Below are 17,655 nucleotides of genomic sequence, written 5' to 3' on the forward strand. Positions count from 1 at the left end.
CACAAGAGGCAGTGATGGGCTCCAACTTGGGTGGCTTTAAAATATAATTGGACATATTCATGGAGGAGGAGCTTATCCATGGCTACTAGCCATGATGGGTATGCTCCACCTCCATGGTCAGAGGCCGCATTGTTTCTGAATATCAGCTGCTGGAAAACCGCAAGAGGGGTGAGTGCTCTTGTGCTTGAGTCCTGCTTGTAGACTTCCGCTTGGGGCATCTGTTTGGCCACTGTGAGTACAGGGTGCTTGCTGGCCTAAGATGGGCCACTGGGCTCTCCTTGGGTTCTTATGCCTGTGCCCCTTCAAGAGATGGAAAGCTGAGCATGATTTTCATTTTTATATCTCTGGCATATAAGGCCGGCAGGGAGAATTTAACAGCCGTTGACCAGTTTTAGCTCGGTGCTTCATTGGCTCTGGCAGGTGGGAATTTCCTGTGCTGGTTGGGAGAGAGAGAGAGAAGGGGGTTCAGCTGCTTCCTAGTGTGAGCTTTTCAGGTGATCTTTGGCATTTCAGGGAAGGCATTGAGCTTCTGCTGTGTTTTATCCGGCTGCATCTGGGAGGGAGGGAAGGTTCCCCAAAGGAGCTAAGCACATCAAGCTGGGAGTGGTGGGTTGGACGAAAGTGGTGGCAATTGGGTTGAAGCCTAAACTTAGCCTAATACGGTGGGAGTTGATTTAACAGATCGATGCATTTAACAGTTTGATAGCTCCAATTTTCAGGGTTATTGAGCCTGAGCAAGAGCGAGAGAGCGCCCTGGCTGGGGGGTGGGAGTGCAGAGGATAGCAGCTTGCTTGCTTTGTGTAGTACGTAGTTGAAATGGTAATGTTTGCTGTCAGGGCCAGCCTTGAATGCTGGCCCTCCCTTTTTCAGAGGCAGCTTGGCTGGAAAACTTAACAAAGAAAGAGAGAGAGTGGGGGGGGGACATTCTCTGGGGGGAGGGCAGGATTTTTATTGCTGCTGTTGTTGTTATGTAGATGGTAAAAAGTTGCACAGTGTGTAGTAGCCTTGGGAAACATCTTCAGCATACAGTATCACTGAGATGTGGAAAGGAAGCCAGGAATCTGCTTTAAACTGAGCCAGCCTATCTAACTCAGTACTGGCAGCATTGACTGGCAGCAGCTCTCCAGAGTTTTAGATGGGAAATTCCCAAATCCACCTGGAGATGCCAGGATTGAACATTGGCACTTCTGCATACAAAGCAAGGGCTCAAACACTGTTTCAGCACTTCCCCGTAAAAAAGTAAGATTCTAGTCCCCATGGATCCAGATGAAGGGTTCATTTAAACAGAAACATGGAAAACTTACTTCTACCAAGTCAGACAATTGGCCCTTCTGACTGGCAGTGGCTCGCTATCGGGTTTCATTGGGGGGGGGGTCTTTACTACTGAATAGCAGATACTGGAAACTGCAGGAGGAGAGCGTGCTCTTGTGCTCAGCTCCTGCTTGAGAGTTTTCCTCAGGCATCTGGTTGGCCACCATGAGAACTGAATGCTTGACTAGATGGGTCCAGCAGGACTCTCCATATGGAGGTCTACTGCAATAGAACCTCCACACCCAAGGAAACTACCTCTGGATACCAGATGGTGGGGTACAAGCTGGTGGTTGTATTAGGCAGGCCACTGGCCTGATCCAGCAGGGCTTTTATTGTGTTCATAGACGTATGTTCTTTGTGGGAGCACAGCTTTACATCTGCTGGGTCAGCCAAGCCCCTGTGCCCTCGCTTTTCTTCTTGGCAAACTTCTTTCATCACTGGGGGGGGGGGAGTCGAAGGTTGGTGGAGGAGGGATGGCAGAGAGAAGGGTTGTTGTTGTTGTTGTGTTCGTTTTTTCCTACCCAGAAAATATGATCTGAAATTGACAAAAGTAACTGAGCCAGCAGAATTTCCCTCCCTGGTTTCTATTCCCCTGGCAGATCTTCTTCCACCTGCGTGAGAACCCTCTCTCCTTGAAGCTAAGTTTGGCTCTTGGATCCATGCGTGAAGAAGGGTGGTTTATTTTTATTTTTCACTGTCCTTTCTATGGGTCCCCCCCCCCCGGTACGATACTTCTGCAGATTTTTTGTTTTTTTAGCTCCCTGCCCTCCTTTTGCTCAGCTTGACCTGAGACTTAATTCCTGCTTTGCTGGCCTACCTTGGAAGTGACGGATGGTGTCCCCTTCACACCCTTCACATTATGATAATCTGATATTGGACCAAAAGTGGCAAGTGGCAAGAGTGTTTAAATTTGTGGGGCTGTCTCTGTGAAGAGAATCTGAAGCTGGGTTCTCTGAAGCTTCCAACCCTGAATGCTGTCTTTAAAACACAGGTGAGGAGAAATCTGAGGCCCAAGGACTAATGCAACCCTCCAGGCCTCTCTGCCAGACCTTTAGGACTCACTCCACAGCCATGCCCATTCTTCCCAGGCCATATCTCTAATTGATCCTTCTTTGCACCCTTCTAGAGAGTTTTTGACTGCATGCAATGTGTCGTTTAACCCTGATCATGCACCTTGCTTGCCTGGATGGAACATAGAAAAGGGTTTGTGTAAGCAAACATTTTATACCGTGCCCACTTTTGCTGCTGGCCCCATCCACCCCGACACATGACCCTCGGAAGGTTGCCTAGAAGGGAACATGGACCTTGGGCCGAAGAAGCTCTCCTACCTCACTTAATATGTTTGGAGGTGCGGCTGAAACCTGTGGACATTTGGACAGGGTTGCAAAGTGTAGAAGGCAGTTGCTATCAGGCCAGTGCCCCATCTGGTCCAGCATCCTGTTCTCAAGATGACAAGATGCCCCTGTGGAAAGCCTGTAAATGGGACCTCAGAGCAGCAGCAACACTCTCCCTGCTTGTGGATCCCAGCAACTAGTATTCAGAGTATTCAGAGGCATATTGCCTCCCATGGTGGAGGGAAAACAGAAGAGCCTGGCTGCTGAATCAGGCCAGTGGTCCATCTAGTCCAGCATCCTCTTCTCAAAGTGGCCAACCAGATGTTCCAAAGAGAAGGCCACAAGCAGGACCTGAGCACAACAGTGCAGTCTCCTCCAGCGTTTTCCAGCTACAGATATTCAGAAGCATTTACCGTCTTGGATTGTGGAGGCCTGGCCTAGCCGTTGGGGCTAGTAGCCATCAATAGATTTTCTTTTAAAGCCATCCATCCAAGCTGTTTGCTGTTAATGCCTCCTGCGGGAGCAAGTACCATCAGGTTTAACTATGTATGTCCTTTAAATGGATTCAGGCACAGACTTTGGCTTTGCCTGCATTGGACCGCCTTTTGAGTGTCGGTTTACGTCTAAGCCATTCGCGCATTGCCTGACTAATTATATGCCAAATGGGATGCTAAAGTATGTCTATTATATTTATAATCCATCTAAAAGAGTCCAGCCTCATCCAGTACTATATTTCTGCCACAGCTTTATAAGAACACAAACACATAAGTTATTTGCATTGTTGTGTGTATATACATTTTATGCGCTGGTTCCTTTAGGAAGCCTCAAGTGGAGAGGCGTATAATAACACACATAATATATGATAATTGTTTGCACTTTTAGCAGAGCTGGTAACAAACAACTCCTCATTGAGAGCAAGGAGCAAAACAGGAGTTAGAAAAAATCCATGCAGATAAGCTCAAGATAGAGATTTAACAGAAAATCCTGTGCTTATATCATAAGATCACTTCCTTTGTTCCTACTGAAAACTTAGCCCTTTCTCCAAAAGGGTGGGGGCATTATTATACCCACTTTCTCCCCACCATCCATAATCTTTATATTGTCCCAAAGTCTGCAGTGAAGTGGCAAATTCTGAATTGCAGAGTCCTTTAGTGATTTAAGTCTCCTTTCCACCCACCTTTCCAGAGTGACTCTCGGAGCCCATCCTCTGCGGCTGACTCGTCTCCTTTCATTCTGATGTGTACCACTGGCTAAAAAGCTCCCCATTCATGCTGATTGGGTAGTTTTTGGATGCTTGAGGCAGGGGCTCTGATGCAGAAAAAATTGTAAAGGGTCTTTGCCCCATCCCAATGCAGCCTCCTATCCCTACGCTTTGCTTGCACCTCTAGACTACACCTCTAGACAAAAGGGTGCAGCCAGTGGTCTCAGCCAGTGGTGGTGGGGAACTTGACTCTGTCCCTTGGATCTTTGGTGGCCCTGCATATTTTCCTAGAGCCGTTTGGTCAGACTCATAATGGTAGCTTCGAGAACACTGTCCAACCATCTCGTCCTCTGTCGTCCCCTTCTTGTGGCCTCCATCTTTCCCAACATCAGGGTCTTTTCCAGGGAGTCTTCTTTTCTCATGAGGTGGCCAAAGTACTGGAGTGTCAGGATCTGTCCTTCCAGTGAGCACTCGGGGCTGATTTCCTTAAGAATGGATAGGTTTGATATTTTTGCCGTCCATGGGACTCTCAAGAGTCTCCTCCAGCACCATAATTCAAAAGCGTCAATTCTTTGGCGATCGGCCTTCTTTATGGTTCAGCTCTCACTTCCATATATCACTACTGGGAAAACCATAACTTTAACTACCGTATTTTTCGCTCTATAACACGCACCAGACCATAACACGCACATAGTTTTTAGAGGAAGAAAACAAGAAAAAAAATATTCTAAATGAAATAGTGGATATATGATTTTTGTGGTTCATGCTGTGGCCACAGACGTGATCTGACAGTGAGTTTGGAGTAGCCCAATGCAAAAATCCTGAGGATCCATGTGGATCCATGCTTTGTAACCACGGAGGAGGGAAGGAAGGGGAACCATGGATCCTCTGCTCACGACTGCAGCAGATCCCCCCCCCGCCACCCGCAGGCATTCGCTCCATAACACACACAGACATTTCCCCTTACTTTCTAGGAGGAAAAAAGTGAATGTTATGGTGCAAAAAATACGGTATATGGACCTTTGTTGGCAGGGTGATGTCTCTGCTTTTTAAGATTCTGTCTAGGTTTATCATTGCTTTTCTCCCAAGAAGCAAGTGTCTTTTAATTTTGTGACTGCTGTCACCATCTGCAGTGATCATGGAGCCCAAGAAAGTAAAATCTCTCACTGCCTCTATTTCTTCCCCTTCTATTTGCCAGGAGGTGATGGGACCAGTGGTCATGATCTTAGTTTTTTTGATGTTGAGCTTCAGACCATATTTTTGCTCTCTTTCACCCTCATTAAAAGGTTATTTAATTCCTCCTCACTTTCTGCCATCAAGGTTGTGTCATCTGCATTTCTGAGGTTGTTGATATTTCTTCTGGCAATCTTAATTGGCACTGCCCTTCTTTGGGATTGGGATGTAGACTGATCTTCTCCAATCCTCTGGCCACTGCTGAGTTTTCCAAACTTGCTGGCATATTGAGTGTAGCACCTTAACAGCAACATCTTTTAAAATTTTAAATAGTTCAGCTGGAATATCATCACTTCCACTGGCCTTGTTAGCAGTGTTTTCTAAGGCCCATTTGACTTCACTCTCCAGGATGTCTGGCTTAAGGTCAGCAACCACACTACCTGGGGTGTACGAGACCTCCATATTTTTCTGGTATAATTCCTCTATGTATTCTTGCCACCTCTTCTTGATGTCTTCTGCTTCTGTTAGGTCCTTACCACTTTTGTCCTTTACTATGGTAATCTTTGTACGGAATGTTCCTTTCATATTTCCAGTTTTCTTGAACAGATCTCTGGTTTTTCGCATTCTATTGTTTTCCTCTGTTTCCACTGGCTGAAAGTCTAGGCTGCATCAACAGAACTATAGCATCAGGATCAAGGGAAATGAATGTATTCTGCCTTAGACAGACCCCACTTGGGTGTACTGTCCAGTTCTGGACATCTGAAGAAACTGGTGTAGCTGCATAAGGAGCTTACAGATGAGCTGAGATTTAAGGGCATGTATAAGAAATGGAAGAAAAGGGAAACCACAAAGAATATACATGAGCAGCCAACAGCTGCAGGAAGAAGGTCAGGCTTGCAAGAGAGGTTAAAAATAATTTTCAAAATGTTTCTTCAGCTATGTTCAAACCAAGAGGAAGAACAAACAAGTAGTAGATCTCGTGCATGGAGAAGACAGAAATGCTACTGTGTGACAGAGAGAAGGTGGAACTGTTCAACACTTATTTTGCCTCTTCACCCAAAAGGAAAGCAATGCCCAACCTGCTGATAACAGGCTAAAGGATGTAAGGAAGGAGCTGCAGCCCAAGATAGGAAAAGAGGTGGCGAGGGAACACCTAGCTAATTTAAATGAATTCAAATCTCCAGGGCCTGATGAGCTGCATCCAAGGAAACTAAAGAAGCTTGCAGATGCAAGCTCAGAGGCACTGTCCATAATCTTTGAGAATTATTGGATAACAGTATTCTTTAGCAGTGATTCCTGTATTGCAGGAGGTTAGGCTACATGACTTTGGGGGGTCCTCTACAATTCTATGATTCTATGATGGTAGGTGCTCTTGCCAGTTTCTGTGCCCCAAAGATAAATATATTGATATTCTGATTCATGCTTTTTTAAATCTGCTTTTACAGAAAACCAAAATATTGGCAGCACACTAGGTTTGTCTCACAGACTTTGCAGTCAACCCCATTATCCCAAGGGTTATTTTCTTGAATCATCATATCCATTTCAACAGTGTAACAGCACCATAACTCAGCAATAGAGCACCTGCTTTGACCAATGCTCTGATTCAGTACATACGAACACAAGCAGAGCCTGCTGGATTGGATCAATAGCTCATCTAGTCCAGCATCCAGTTCTCACAGTGGCCCAATGCGAAACCCGCAAGCAGGACCTGAGTGCAATAGCACTCTCCTTGTCTGTGGTTTCCAGCAACCAGTAAAGTATGATTTAGCTTCTTATACCTTGAGGACTGGAACCTTAACTTCATCATAGTTAAAACACTCTAGCTTGTTGGCAGAGCATCTGCTTTGCATGCAAAAGGCACCAGGTTCAATCCTTCTCGTCTCTGGGAAGGGCTAGGGAAGAACACTCTGAAACCCTGGAGAGCTGCTGTTAAGGACTGGTGGGGCTCTATTGAATGGCAAAAGGGTTAGCATGTTCAGAGGCTGATCCAGAGGAAGTGGGTTGCAATTTATGGGGGTTTGTGCCTCCTACAAGGCAGGAGCCAGAGCTGGAGGATGGGAAGAGATATGAGCAGTCAGAGATGGGTGAGGAAGGGCAGGACATGCCAGGAGCTGAAGCAGAGAAGGTGCCTGAAGGGACAGAAAGCAGCAGGCACAGCAACAGCTTCCATGTCAAAGGAGTCACAGGTTACTTGTGCCTGTTGCTCCAACAAGCCAGCTCAGAGCATTAGCCTGGGGATTGTGTGTGTGTGTGTGTGTGTGTGTGTGTGTGTGTGCGCGCGCGCATGTTTAATTCACCTCTGGAGCTACTGTAGGTTGGTGCTTTCTTTGTCAATAAAGAATTAAACTACTGGCTGTTTGCCCCCACATGGGAGCAAGTTTCACAGTTTGTGGTGCGTAAAGAAACCCCTTTCTTTTATCTGCCCTGAATCCTCCAACATTCATCTCCATTGGATGTCCATGATTTCTAGTGTTGTGAGAGAGGGAGAAAAACTTGTCTCTACCCACTTTTGCTATACCGCCAAGTTTATAAACTTCTATCACGTCCCTTCTCACTGACCTTTTTCTCTAAACTAAAAAGTCCCAAACGCTGCAACCTTTCTTCATAGGGGAGCTTCTCTAGCTCCATGATAATTTTGCTTTCCCTTTTCTGAAGCTTTCCCAACCCTGCAATATCCTTTTTGAGGCCATTCTCTGCCCTACCTAGAGATTCCAAGGACTTAACCTGGGGCTGGGAGTTTCTGCGTGCAAAGCAGATCTTCCACAGCTGAGCACCAGCTTTTCTCCTAGAGATCAGCAAATTGCCAGCTGTGTCCCAACTTTTGGATGCTGGACATAGAGGCAAGCACAGATCTGGATAGAGACAAAGGCTATGGACTAGGCCAAGTTCCAGCCTGACATTCCTCCTATCTCAAGTTCAAGACCCACAGAGGGCTGAAGTCCTGAGAGCACCTGTCTTTTTGCTGCTCTGGAAATGGTTGGCTGAATGACACCTGTTGCTTCTTCAGCCAGGTTGCAAAGGAAGATGACCAGAGGCTGGGTGCAGGGGATGCCTCACAAACCCTGCTTTTAATCTCATCCCACGGGAGAGCTCTGTTTCAGAAAACAGCCCCAATGTATGGTTTGATTGAACAGCAAAGCTGCTGGGAGCTTTTAATTGATGTTTCCATGGAGACAGCCCTCTTACTTTATAACCCACCCCGCAACACTCTTTAAGCACTCAGATCCTTAATAAATATCCAGCCTGACAATTTTCCATCCAGCTGCAATGAAAGAGTTTCCAAACTGCACCGGGCTCAGGGAAAGTCATGCTAACTGGTGGGCTCCAGGTTTCATCTTCAGATTATTCTTCTGTGGTGAAGCAATGCTCAATTGGGGCTCTGCAGGACTTGGGGTGGGGATTCTGTTCCCTCCTTTAAACCAGAGGGAGGAACAAGCAAATATTTATTTCAGTCATTTCAGTCTGCAATCGGTAACTGGCCCACAGATTTTGATTATGCCATTTCCACACCTCGATTACCAAGTAGCTGTGATTCCTGCATCGCAGGGGGTGGGACTAGATGACACTTTGGGGACCCCAGCTCTATGGTTCTATGATTTTCAAGTCTCCTGAGATTCAAGAAGGAGGTGGAGCCGGATTGAGAAAGGGGCAGAGGAAGCAGTGGTTCTGTATACCAATTGCTGGAAAGCACAGGAGAGTGCTCTTGTGTGAGGTCTTGCTCACAGGCTTCCAGATACCCAATATGGGAAGCTCACAAGCAGCTTGCAAGCACAATAGCACACTCCTCCCTCTGTGGCTTCCAGAAACTGGTATTCAGATACATTATTGTCTTTGTTGCAGCAGAGTGTTACCATTTTGGCCAGTAGCTTTGCCCTCCATAAACATGTCTGACCCCCTTTTAAAACTGTCCTGCATTCCCTGCTGCATCAGGCTGAATGAGGCCCATCCAGTCTGTCCTTCTCTTCTCTCAGTGGCTAACAAGATGTTCATTATGGGAATCTCCCAAGCAGAACCTGAGCACAAGAGCAACTCTACCCAGTTGTGGTTCCCAGCCATTGGCATTCATATTGCCTCTGACGTGGAAGGAGAACATAACTATCATGACTGGTAGCTAGGAAATGGGCAAGAAATTCAGCTCACTTAAAGGCAAACTTACATAATATGCACTTTGAGAAACAATGCAGAAACTGACTGCAGCTCTTCTCCAAATTTAGTGATGCAATTCTTGCCAATCATTGCCCTTTTCTGGAGTAACGTGAGTAAAGATGCACACATCCACAAAAACAGCATACAAATACGTGTTGTTTTAGGGGAAATTGTTTTGTGAAACAATGCCTGTTAGTGGAAAAATATTTCAAACGTATCAATTAGGAGAATCTGCATAAAAATGCTAATGACTTTTTATGAGAACTTAAAGGAATAGCGGTCTTCCACAGGCTGTGGAAATGTGGAGAGCTGGTTGGAGAAATTAAAAATGGAGAAAAACTTCAATTCACAGTTCTACCCATCTCCAGCAAGGGGTGATCTCTCTCCCCAAACGCAGAAAGCAAACCCCCTCTGCCTCATTCTTCCACAAGGATACTGTGTCAGAAATAAAAGAGAGTGGTCATGGCCCTTAAGGGCTCCCTGTCTCGCCCTCAGAACTCTATGAAGGCTACACCAACTCCACACTTACTCTTACCAGGCCACACCCCTAACTCCCCCCCCCCATTATTTTGCATGGTTAGAATATGTATCCTTGAACTCCAATAATGCCTCTTGCTTGCTCTGGATGCAGTATAAAGGTAGGTGTGAGTGGGTGTAAACTAAGCTATGGTACAAAGGTGAAATTTTCATTTGTTTCTTCACCCACATTTGCTTTGGACCCCACCCACCACTGGCCCATGACTCCCAGAAGGGAATGTGGCCCTTGAGCTGAAAACCGTTCCCCACTCTTTCTCTCAAGCATCTGCTCAGTTCTTAAAAGCACTGGCCAGGTCTTCTTGAGTTTCAGAGGTGCCCTCCATGAATGAAGACTGTGATCTATGCTCCCAATGTTCCTTTACGGTCAGGCATTGCAGGGGGGAAACTGTAGCGTTTGGGGGGGGGGAACCAATGCAAGGGAATCTCTTCTGCCCTGTTCTCCCTTCCTGCAAAACACGCAGAAGTGGCCTTGAGACTGAGCTGCCGAATCAGAACAGCTGAAGTCAGTGGAGAGGAGGAGACTGTTGCGGAATCAACCCCTTCTTGACCCCCTCCTGCGAAAAACAAGATTTTGCAGAATAGGGAACAGGAAAACAAGAAGTGCATGTGTTGTATGAGGCAACAGGTGGATGAAAACAGGGGTGAGGGCACTGCTGGTCATTCCAAGAGTGTTGAAGATGTAGCACAGGACAGATAAGGAAGGACTTCCACAGCTGAAGTGGGTGGACAGTGGACTTCAGAAAAGAGCTGCTGTCCTCCGCCGCCGCCCAAAGCGGAAGCTGAAGCCTCCCTTCTTCCGGCTGTAGCCGTTCAGCTCCTCAGCAAGGTTCCCCAAAGTGCCAGCCCTCTTCTCACCAGCCTCCTCCGGCAGGTAGTTGGTGGCTTCATTCTCATCTTCTGGATCTCCTCCTCTCTCCCTCCCGAAGCGGAGGCGGATGCCAGCTCGCTCCTTCTCGAAGCCCTGTAGTTCCCTGGCGATGCTGAGGAGGGACTTGAAGTCTCCAGGCGAACACTTCCACTTGGCCGCTCCGGGGACCCAGAGGCTGGCCTTCTGGCCCAATGCCTGCCCCTCATCCAGGGGGAAACAGACACAGAAGCTCAGCAGGGAGAAGCAGGAGAAGAGGCAGGAGGCCTTCATCTGGGGAGAAAGAGTGAAAGACATGTCGCTGGATTTAGGCATCCCTGGACAAGTCCTCAACCCACCACACAAACACACACCACAAACGCCTCTGTACTTTATAATGAATAAGGGAAGAGCTGGTGGCTGCATTCAAAACTATGATACTACTTTAAACTATCATGGCTTCTTCCAAGGAATTCTCGGAAGCTGGAGTTTGTTAAGGGTGCTGAGTGGTGGTAGGAGACCCACTATTCCCTTCACAGTTCCCAGAATTCCCTGGGAAGAGAGATTGACTGTCAAATCACTCTAGGATTTGTGTGCTTTACTCGCATTTTTAAATTTATCATTGATTTTAATTATTCTCTGAATGTTTTAAATAAATATTTTTACCCCCCCCCCATTTAATTGTTTTATTCACATTTTAAACTGCTTAAAAGTATATAAGGATACTGAGAGCCATTAGTTCAACAATCAATAACTCTTCTCAGGGAACTCTGGGAATTATAGCTCCAGGAACAGGAATAAAGATCTCCTAACAACTCTCAAGAATTCTCCTATCCTGTGGTTTCGAGCAGCTAGTATTCAGAGGTTTGGTGTTTCCAACAATGGAGGTAGAATATTCATTCTGGATCAGGCCAAAGGCCCATCCTGTTCTCATAGTGGCCAACATAGTCTCCAACTGCCCTAAAAATGCTGGGACTGTCACAAAAATCCTTGCGCCATCATGGCTTCTCACTATGTCAAGCAGAGTCCTGAATTCCCCTGGCCAGTGGGTAAAGGCAGTGGGGAAGGGGAGCAAGAGGGGGAGGCAGCCTGACGTCTCACGGTGGTGCAATGGGAACTGTGGGGAGAGGCGAGCAGCACTGGCCTTCATCCTACTTTTCCTCCCTCTCTCCTCTGATGGTTAAGCCTGTCAGGAGCTAGAGTCAGGTGAAGGGCAGCAATAAACAAACACTGGTGTCGGTGAAGTTAACTCTTTATTCAAAGAAACCCAAATAGTGCAGCTGTAGTGATCCCAGCAACTCTTCCCAGTAGGTCTTCCCACAGCTGCCCGAGTCTCTTCCTCTCTAGGGTCTTTCCCCCAAGCATTCTGAGACTGTGTCTGAACACAACCAATCTGTTCTTTTCATTTCTCTATGTGTTCTGGGAGACCAGGCAGGAGGGGAACTGGTCACAGCAGGAGGAGGAGACTCCCTGGAGTCTTCAGCAAGCCACCCCATCTTGTCTCCTGGCCCCCCTCCTCTCCAGCCTTTGAATTAGGACTGCTCTCTGCCACACATTAAAATTATTGCTGCTGTTGTTACAACTTCATGTGCTGCACCACTGAACGACTGCCTTACTCTCCTACAAAATCCAAGAGGAAGTCTGGGCTCTTATTTTTTTTTTTACTGCTTAGAAGTTTTTCACTTTTGCTTCTGAGTGAAGCAGCAGGCATTTTTTCCCTTTCATTCTTTTATTAGTATATCTTGATTAAAATTTGGCCTGGCTAGTTAAAATTGCCCCATGGCTTGATCTGGCCTGTGACCTCTTCCACTCCCCAGATTGCCAACTCTGTCGCTCCATTAGCACCATGTGGATTCAACAGGAGCCTTGTAAAACAAGAATGCAGGAAAACAAATTAATCAAGAGATCTGGACAGCTTCCTTTGGCAAACTGAGGCTGAAAGAGAGTCAATTCCGGTCGCAATTATTCGGATGGTTTTGAGGGGTTGGCATGGAGCCCCCTTTGAGCAAAGGCTCACCGCTGAAATGTGGGCTTTTGGAATACACAGTCATCCCCCCTTTTCCTTTCCTGCTGTGAAATGAATTCTTCCTTTTTGCACTGCAAAATTGTGTGCCCTACTTCTCTCGCAGAGTTCATTCTTGTCTCGTAGGGTGAGATACAGAATAGTCTAAAACATTTATTGAATTTTTGTGTAAAGCTTTGCAAACCCTTGACACACCACAGGTATCTTCTTCTTCCCCAGACATAGATTTTTATGTTTCAACAGCAACTATATTATAATAAAATTACAGCAGTTGATAAAATAACAAGGGTGATGATAGTTTTTTTTTAGCACAATACAGTGAATGAATGATGGCTTAGCTTAGGGTGGAGGGGTCTTTTTCAGCACTGAGGGGTCACACCCCCTTATTGGAAACCTTCTGTGGGCTGCATGCCAGTGCTGGGTGGGTTGATGGAGAAAGTGGGTAAAATAACAGAAGGGGGGAAAGTATTCATTAACAGGTGTAGCTTGAATTGAGCAGTGTTTGCAAAGGAAGATTCATGTGGCAATCAGAGTTTCCATTCGGCATGGAATTTACCACTGAATAGAAGTCCTTGCAGGAAAGTTTGGCTCCACTTGGAAGGCCTTAATGGGAACTCCTGAGTGATGCTGTTTCCAGTAGTGCATCGTTTGGTCCCAGATTTGATGCCAAATGCAAACCCCACTTTAAGAGGGCTCATCCATACTGCCAATTAATCTGGATACAAAACTTCATGTAGCTCCATTAATTCTCTGTTGTCATGGAATCAAAGAATTGCAGAGTTGGGAGGGTAACCCAAGGGTCATCTAGTCCAACCCCCTGCAAGGCAGGAATTCACAGCTAACAAATCTCTGACAGGTGGCCAACCAGGTTCTGCTTAAAAATCTCCAAGGAAGGAGAGCCTGCCACCTTCTGAGGGAGTCCATTCCACTGTTGCACAGCTATCACCATCAGAAAGTTCTTCCTAATGTTTAGTTGGAATCTCTTTTCTTGTCTTTTGAAACCATAGGTTCAGGTCCTACCCTCCAGTGCAGGAGAAAACAAGCTTTCTCCATCTTCCATGTGACAGCCCTTGAGATATCTGAAAATGGCTACCATATCTTCTCTCAGTCTCCTCTTTCCTAAGCTAAACATATCCAGCTCCTTCAACCATTCCTCATAAGGCTTGGTTTCCAGACCCTTGGTTCCAGACCCTCCTCTGCACACATTCTAGCTTGTTCATATCCATCTTAAACTGTGGGACAAAGTACTCCAGATGCGGTCTGACCAAGGCAGAAAAGAGTGGTGCTATCTCTTCCCTTGAACTGGTCACTAGACTTCCATTGATGGCAGCCTAGATTAGCACTCACCATTTTGGCTGCAGTATCACACTCATGCTAAGTTTGTAGTCTACTATCACCCCTAGATCCTTCTCACATGTACTGCTGTCCACATGGTGCTCTCCTGCAAGTCACTGCTTTCCTATATGTTCCCCTCCCTTGATCCAGATTTTTTTACCCCCCATACCAGGGATACTCTGAAAAAGAAATTAGTATGAGAAAAGGACAGGAAGGTATGAGAAGGCAGCAATTTGGGGAAGAATGTAATATAGACAACAGATGATTAATGGAGGTACAGAAAGCTTATTAGCTATATTAAATGAAAGTATGGAAGAGCCCTTAACACTCATGCCCCAAGCCTGACATTCTCGGTTCAAATAATAAAAGGCATTAAAAATGGATATATTTTTATGTGTATATTGAGATGAAATGTGGATTTCAAGGTAAATAAAATTATGTGATAAAATTATGTGGGTTGCTATCCAGCTAAGTTCTACCCAGAGCAGACCTATGGAACTTGATGGACCTAAGTTAGCCACTGCAATAAATTTCCATAAATTTATTCTGAGTAGGACTAGCATTGCATACAACCCCAAATAATTAAGTACAGATTTTCATGTGGATTTTTAAATACAGATTCTCAGATTAATGCAGAAACAAAACAGGTATATGAACCCAAGTAAAATTAGCACAGACTGGAGATAGATTTATTTTATTTGGAGAGCAAGTGTGGTGTAGTTGTTGCATTAGGGCCTAAGAGACCAGGGTTCAAATCCCCCACTCTGCCATGAAGCTCATTAGCTCAGTCACTGCCTCTCAGTCTAACCTACAACACAGGGTTTCTGTAAGGATAAACTGGGGAGAGGGAGAGCCATGTATGCCACCTTGAGCTCCTTGGAGAAAAGATGGAATATGAATACAAAATAAATTAATTAATTTCCCCATTGCTTCAAGTTGCACCCCCTGAAATCTTCTCTTCTAGATAACTGTTAAAAATGCAGCAACTCTGCCTTCCTTTGCATCTGGCTGCTCAAGTCATGAAAGGGCAGCAGATTTTAAGTCCTTTAATTTATCATAATTGTCATGTTTACTCCCCAGGGAGAAGCGCTTGTGGGATTCTCTGCTTCAGGTGCCAGAATAATTCAGCCAGCCTTTAGTTAACTCCATGTACCTTGACTTGGCACGAGGGAGGAGACTCGTCGTTTCCTGCTCTGCCTCAGCCAACAAAATGTGTTTAATTCTGTTCCTTGTAGAAATCCGAGGCACTTTTCTCCCAAATGACACACTTGTTTTTAGCATGCCATTTCCTCTAATCTGCACATTTTTGCAAGTGAATTTCCACTAACACAATACATTTTGTGCCTGCCATTTCAAGAAGATAAGGTGACCCTTGGTTCTGGATAAGACCTCGTCCAGCATCCTGTTCTCACGGTGGTCAGACAGATGCTTCAGGACAGGTACACTAGAGCACTCTCTCCTCCTGTGGTTTCCAGCAACTGTTATTCAGCGGCATTACTCTTTTTAATTTTTTATTGATTTGCTAAGAAAAAAAGTTCAACCATAAGAAAAAGAAAGAAAATAACCTTTCCTGAAAAGATATCTCATAACTAAAAGTATCTAAAGGGCAGAGCTTGAATGACTGTTTTTCAATATGCGACATGATTTTATTCCCTATACAAATGCTGAGGCGCATGGTCAATCAGTGCCTTCTGTACATGCAAATATCTGGCTCATTTAACACTATATAGAACAATAATGATAGAACTCACAAGTGGATACGTTTATTTTTTATAAATCTTTCTTATTTGTAAAAGAAATCTTTGGATGGGTTTATACCTTATTAACCCTTTGGAGCCAATCTGTGTCTTGGTGCACAGTGGCTCCACCACTTTATAGTTTAAAAACTGAAAAGCCTCTGAGCATAGAGCCAGAGCATAGCCATCGCAGCTAGTAACAGTTGATAGCCGCATTGTCCATGAATTTGCAATATATTTCCAGTGCAAATCAACCTAAATTTCCCCACTGAAAACTTCCTAGAAAAACAGTCCGTTGTGTTGGAACCTGCCTCATGAAGCCAGGCTACTCCAAGAGGCTGCCATCCAAGTCGTCAGAATTCCAGAGGCAAATACATCTGTAAATGCCTTGGAGAGAGTGAACCTGCCAAATACATCCTCCACATCTTTCAATGTCTGCTTCTGCATGAAAAGGAGTTGCGTGATACTGTTCAGGGATGCAATAGCTTGGTAAATGACATCACTGAAATAAAAAATTTAAAGCAAGGGCATTTGTAACTTGATGCACTCTCAGTTATATAATGTACTACTGTAATGTGCTTCTTGTGATATCATAAGATTGGGAAGAGGAGAGCACTGCTGTGATATTTTAGTTGATCTAAGACAGCAAAAACATCAGAAAAACCCTGTTGCATCAGGCCGCTGGCCCATGTAGTCCAGCACCCTGTTCTTGCAGTAGCACACCAGATGTCCCAATGGGAAGCTCACAAGCAACATCAGAGCACAAAAGCAACTCACTCATCACTTGTGATTCCCAGGAACTGGTATTCAGTGGCTGGCTGCCTCTGACAGTGGAAGTAGACCATTAGAAGAGCCTTTCTAGATCAGGTCCCTCCAGTCCAGCATCCTGTCCTCACAATGTCCAGCCAGATGCCTGTGGAAAGCCCACAAACAGGACCCAAGAACAAGAGCCCTCTCCCCTCCTGCTGCTTCCAGCAACTGTTTCCAGAAGCATAGGGAGACAGAGCATAACCATCACGATAGTAGCAATCAACAGCCCTCTGCTTCATGAATTTGCCTAATCCTCTCTTAAAGTCAACTAAGCCATACCTGCCAACATTTATCCAATGAAAATAGGGATGTCCTAAGTAAAAGGAGGACATTCTGGGATCAGATCAGAAACCAGGACAGCTTTTGTAAATCCAAGACTATCCCTGGAAATTAGGGGCACTTGGAGGGTCTTGCCTCCCCATTCTGAAGGAGGAGCCAGAGTGGTCCAGCTTTAGTGGGGAGGCTGTTGTCAAGGCAACCATGACTCACCCAGCTCAGCCTATGTGACATCACACACTGCTGGCTTCTAGGGACCAACTGCAACTGATCAGCAGTTGGCAGTGAGGAGCAGGAGTGAAAGAGTTTGAAGCCCTGGCCCCCAAGGCAATGACCAGGTCCATTGCTGCGGCCTTCCTCTACCTCATTTGGACTTCCCTGACGTGGGCTAAGTGGAGGGAGCTTGATGGCTGAGAAATGTTTTGAACCCAGGGCTCCAGTTTCTCAACTTCTCCTTGTTCTCTCCTAGCTTCAAGAGGCTGCGAAAGCTGCTGGGCAACTGCTGCAAGAGGAACAAGGTCCACCTCTTTGTCCCCAAGGAAGATCCAGCCCTTGTGAGTGGCCAGGGGATGGAAACAGGCGAATCTGGAGGCCCAGGTGAGCAATTGTTCGGTTGCTGAGAGGAAGACGATTGCGAGGTCTGTAAGACTCTGACGATAATGGAGTCTGGAGGAGACTGACCTCTGCTTCGAGGATACTTGGAGGAAGGCAGAGGTGGTTAGTTTGTATTTTACTTTATTTCTGACATTTTCTCCTTTGTTTCACCTGCAGAGTTGCCAGCCCAGGGCCCACCGTTGGAGCTCCACTCTTTGAGGAGGTTCACGGTGGAGCCCTTGGGAAGATGATCTTCATGTGGCCGGGCGAACTTGGGAAGGGTACCTCAGCCTCCACCATCTTTGGCATTTAAAGCCAAGCTCTGGGAGGCAGTG

General features: G+C 45.9%; 1 protein-coding gene and 1 long non-coding RNA gene across 4 annotated transcripts in view; one reads left to right on the top strand and one right to left on the bottom strand.

Annotated features, from left to right (window-relative positions):
* Window positions 1–9,320: 9,320 nt before the first annotated feature.
* The window catches only part of QRFP (pyroglutamylated RFamide peptide), a 31,925-nt gene continuing 23,590 nt past the window's right edge, over window positions 9,321–17,655 (bottom strand). For both annotated transcript variants that reach the window (XM_082207901.1, XM_082207900.1), the window contains exon 2: window positions 9,321–10,840. In XM_082207901.1, the coding sequence (XP_082064027.1) occupies window positions 10,439–10,840 (402 nt within the window). In that variant the 3' untranslated portion in view covers window positions 9,321–10,438. The remainder of the gene's footprint in view (window positions 10,841–17,655) is intronic.
* The window catches only part of LOC309523771, a 137,138-nt gene continuing 136,133 nt past the window's right edge, over window positions 16,651–17,655 (top strand). Inside the window, exon 1 of one of the 2 annotated variants that reach the window (XR_014215584.1) lies at window positions 16,651–17,023. This is a non-coding gene — a long non-coding RNA (uncharacterized lncRNA). The other variant, XR_014215585.1, reaches the window with a different exon arrangement.

This window comes from Podarcis vaucheri (assembly GCF_965113315.1).
Source record: "Podarcis vaucheri genome assembly, chromosome: Z".
Lineage (NCBI taxonomy): Eukaryota > Metazoa > Chordata > Lepidosauria > Squamata > Lacertidae > Podarcis > Podarcis vaucheri.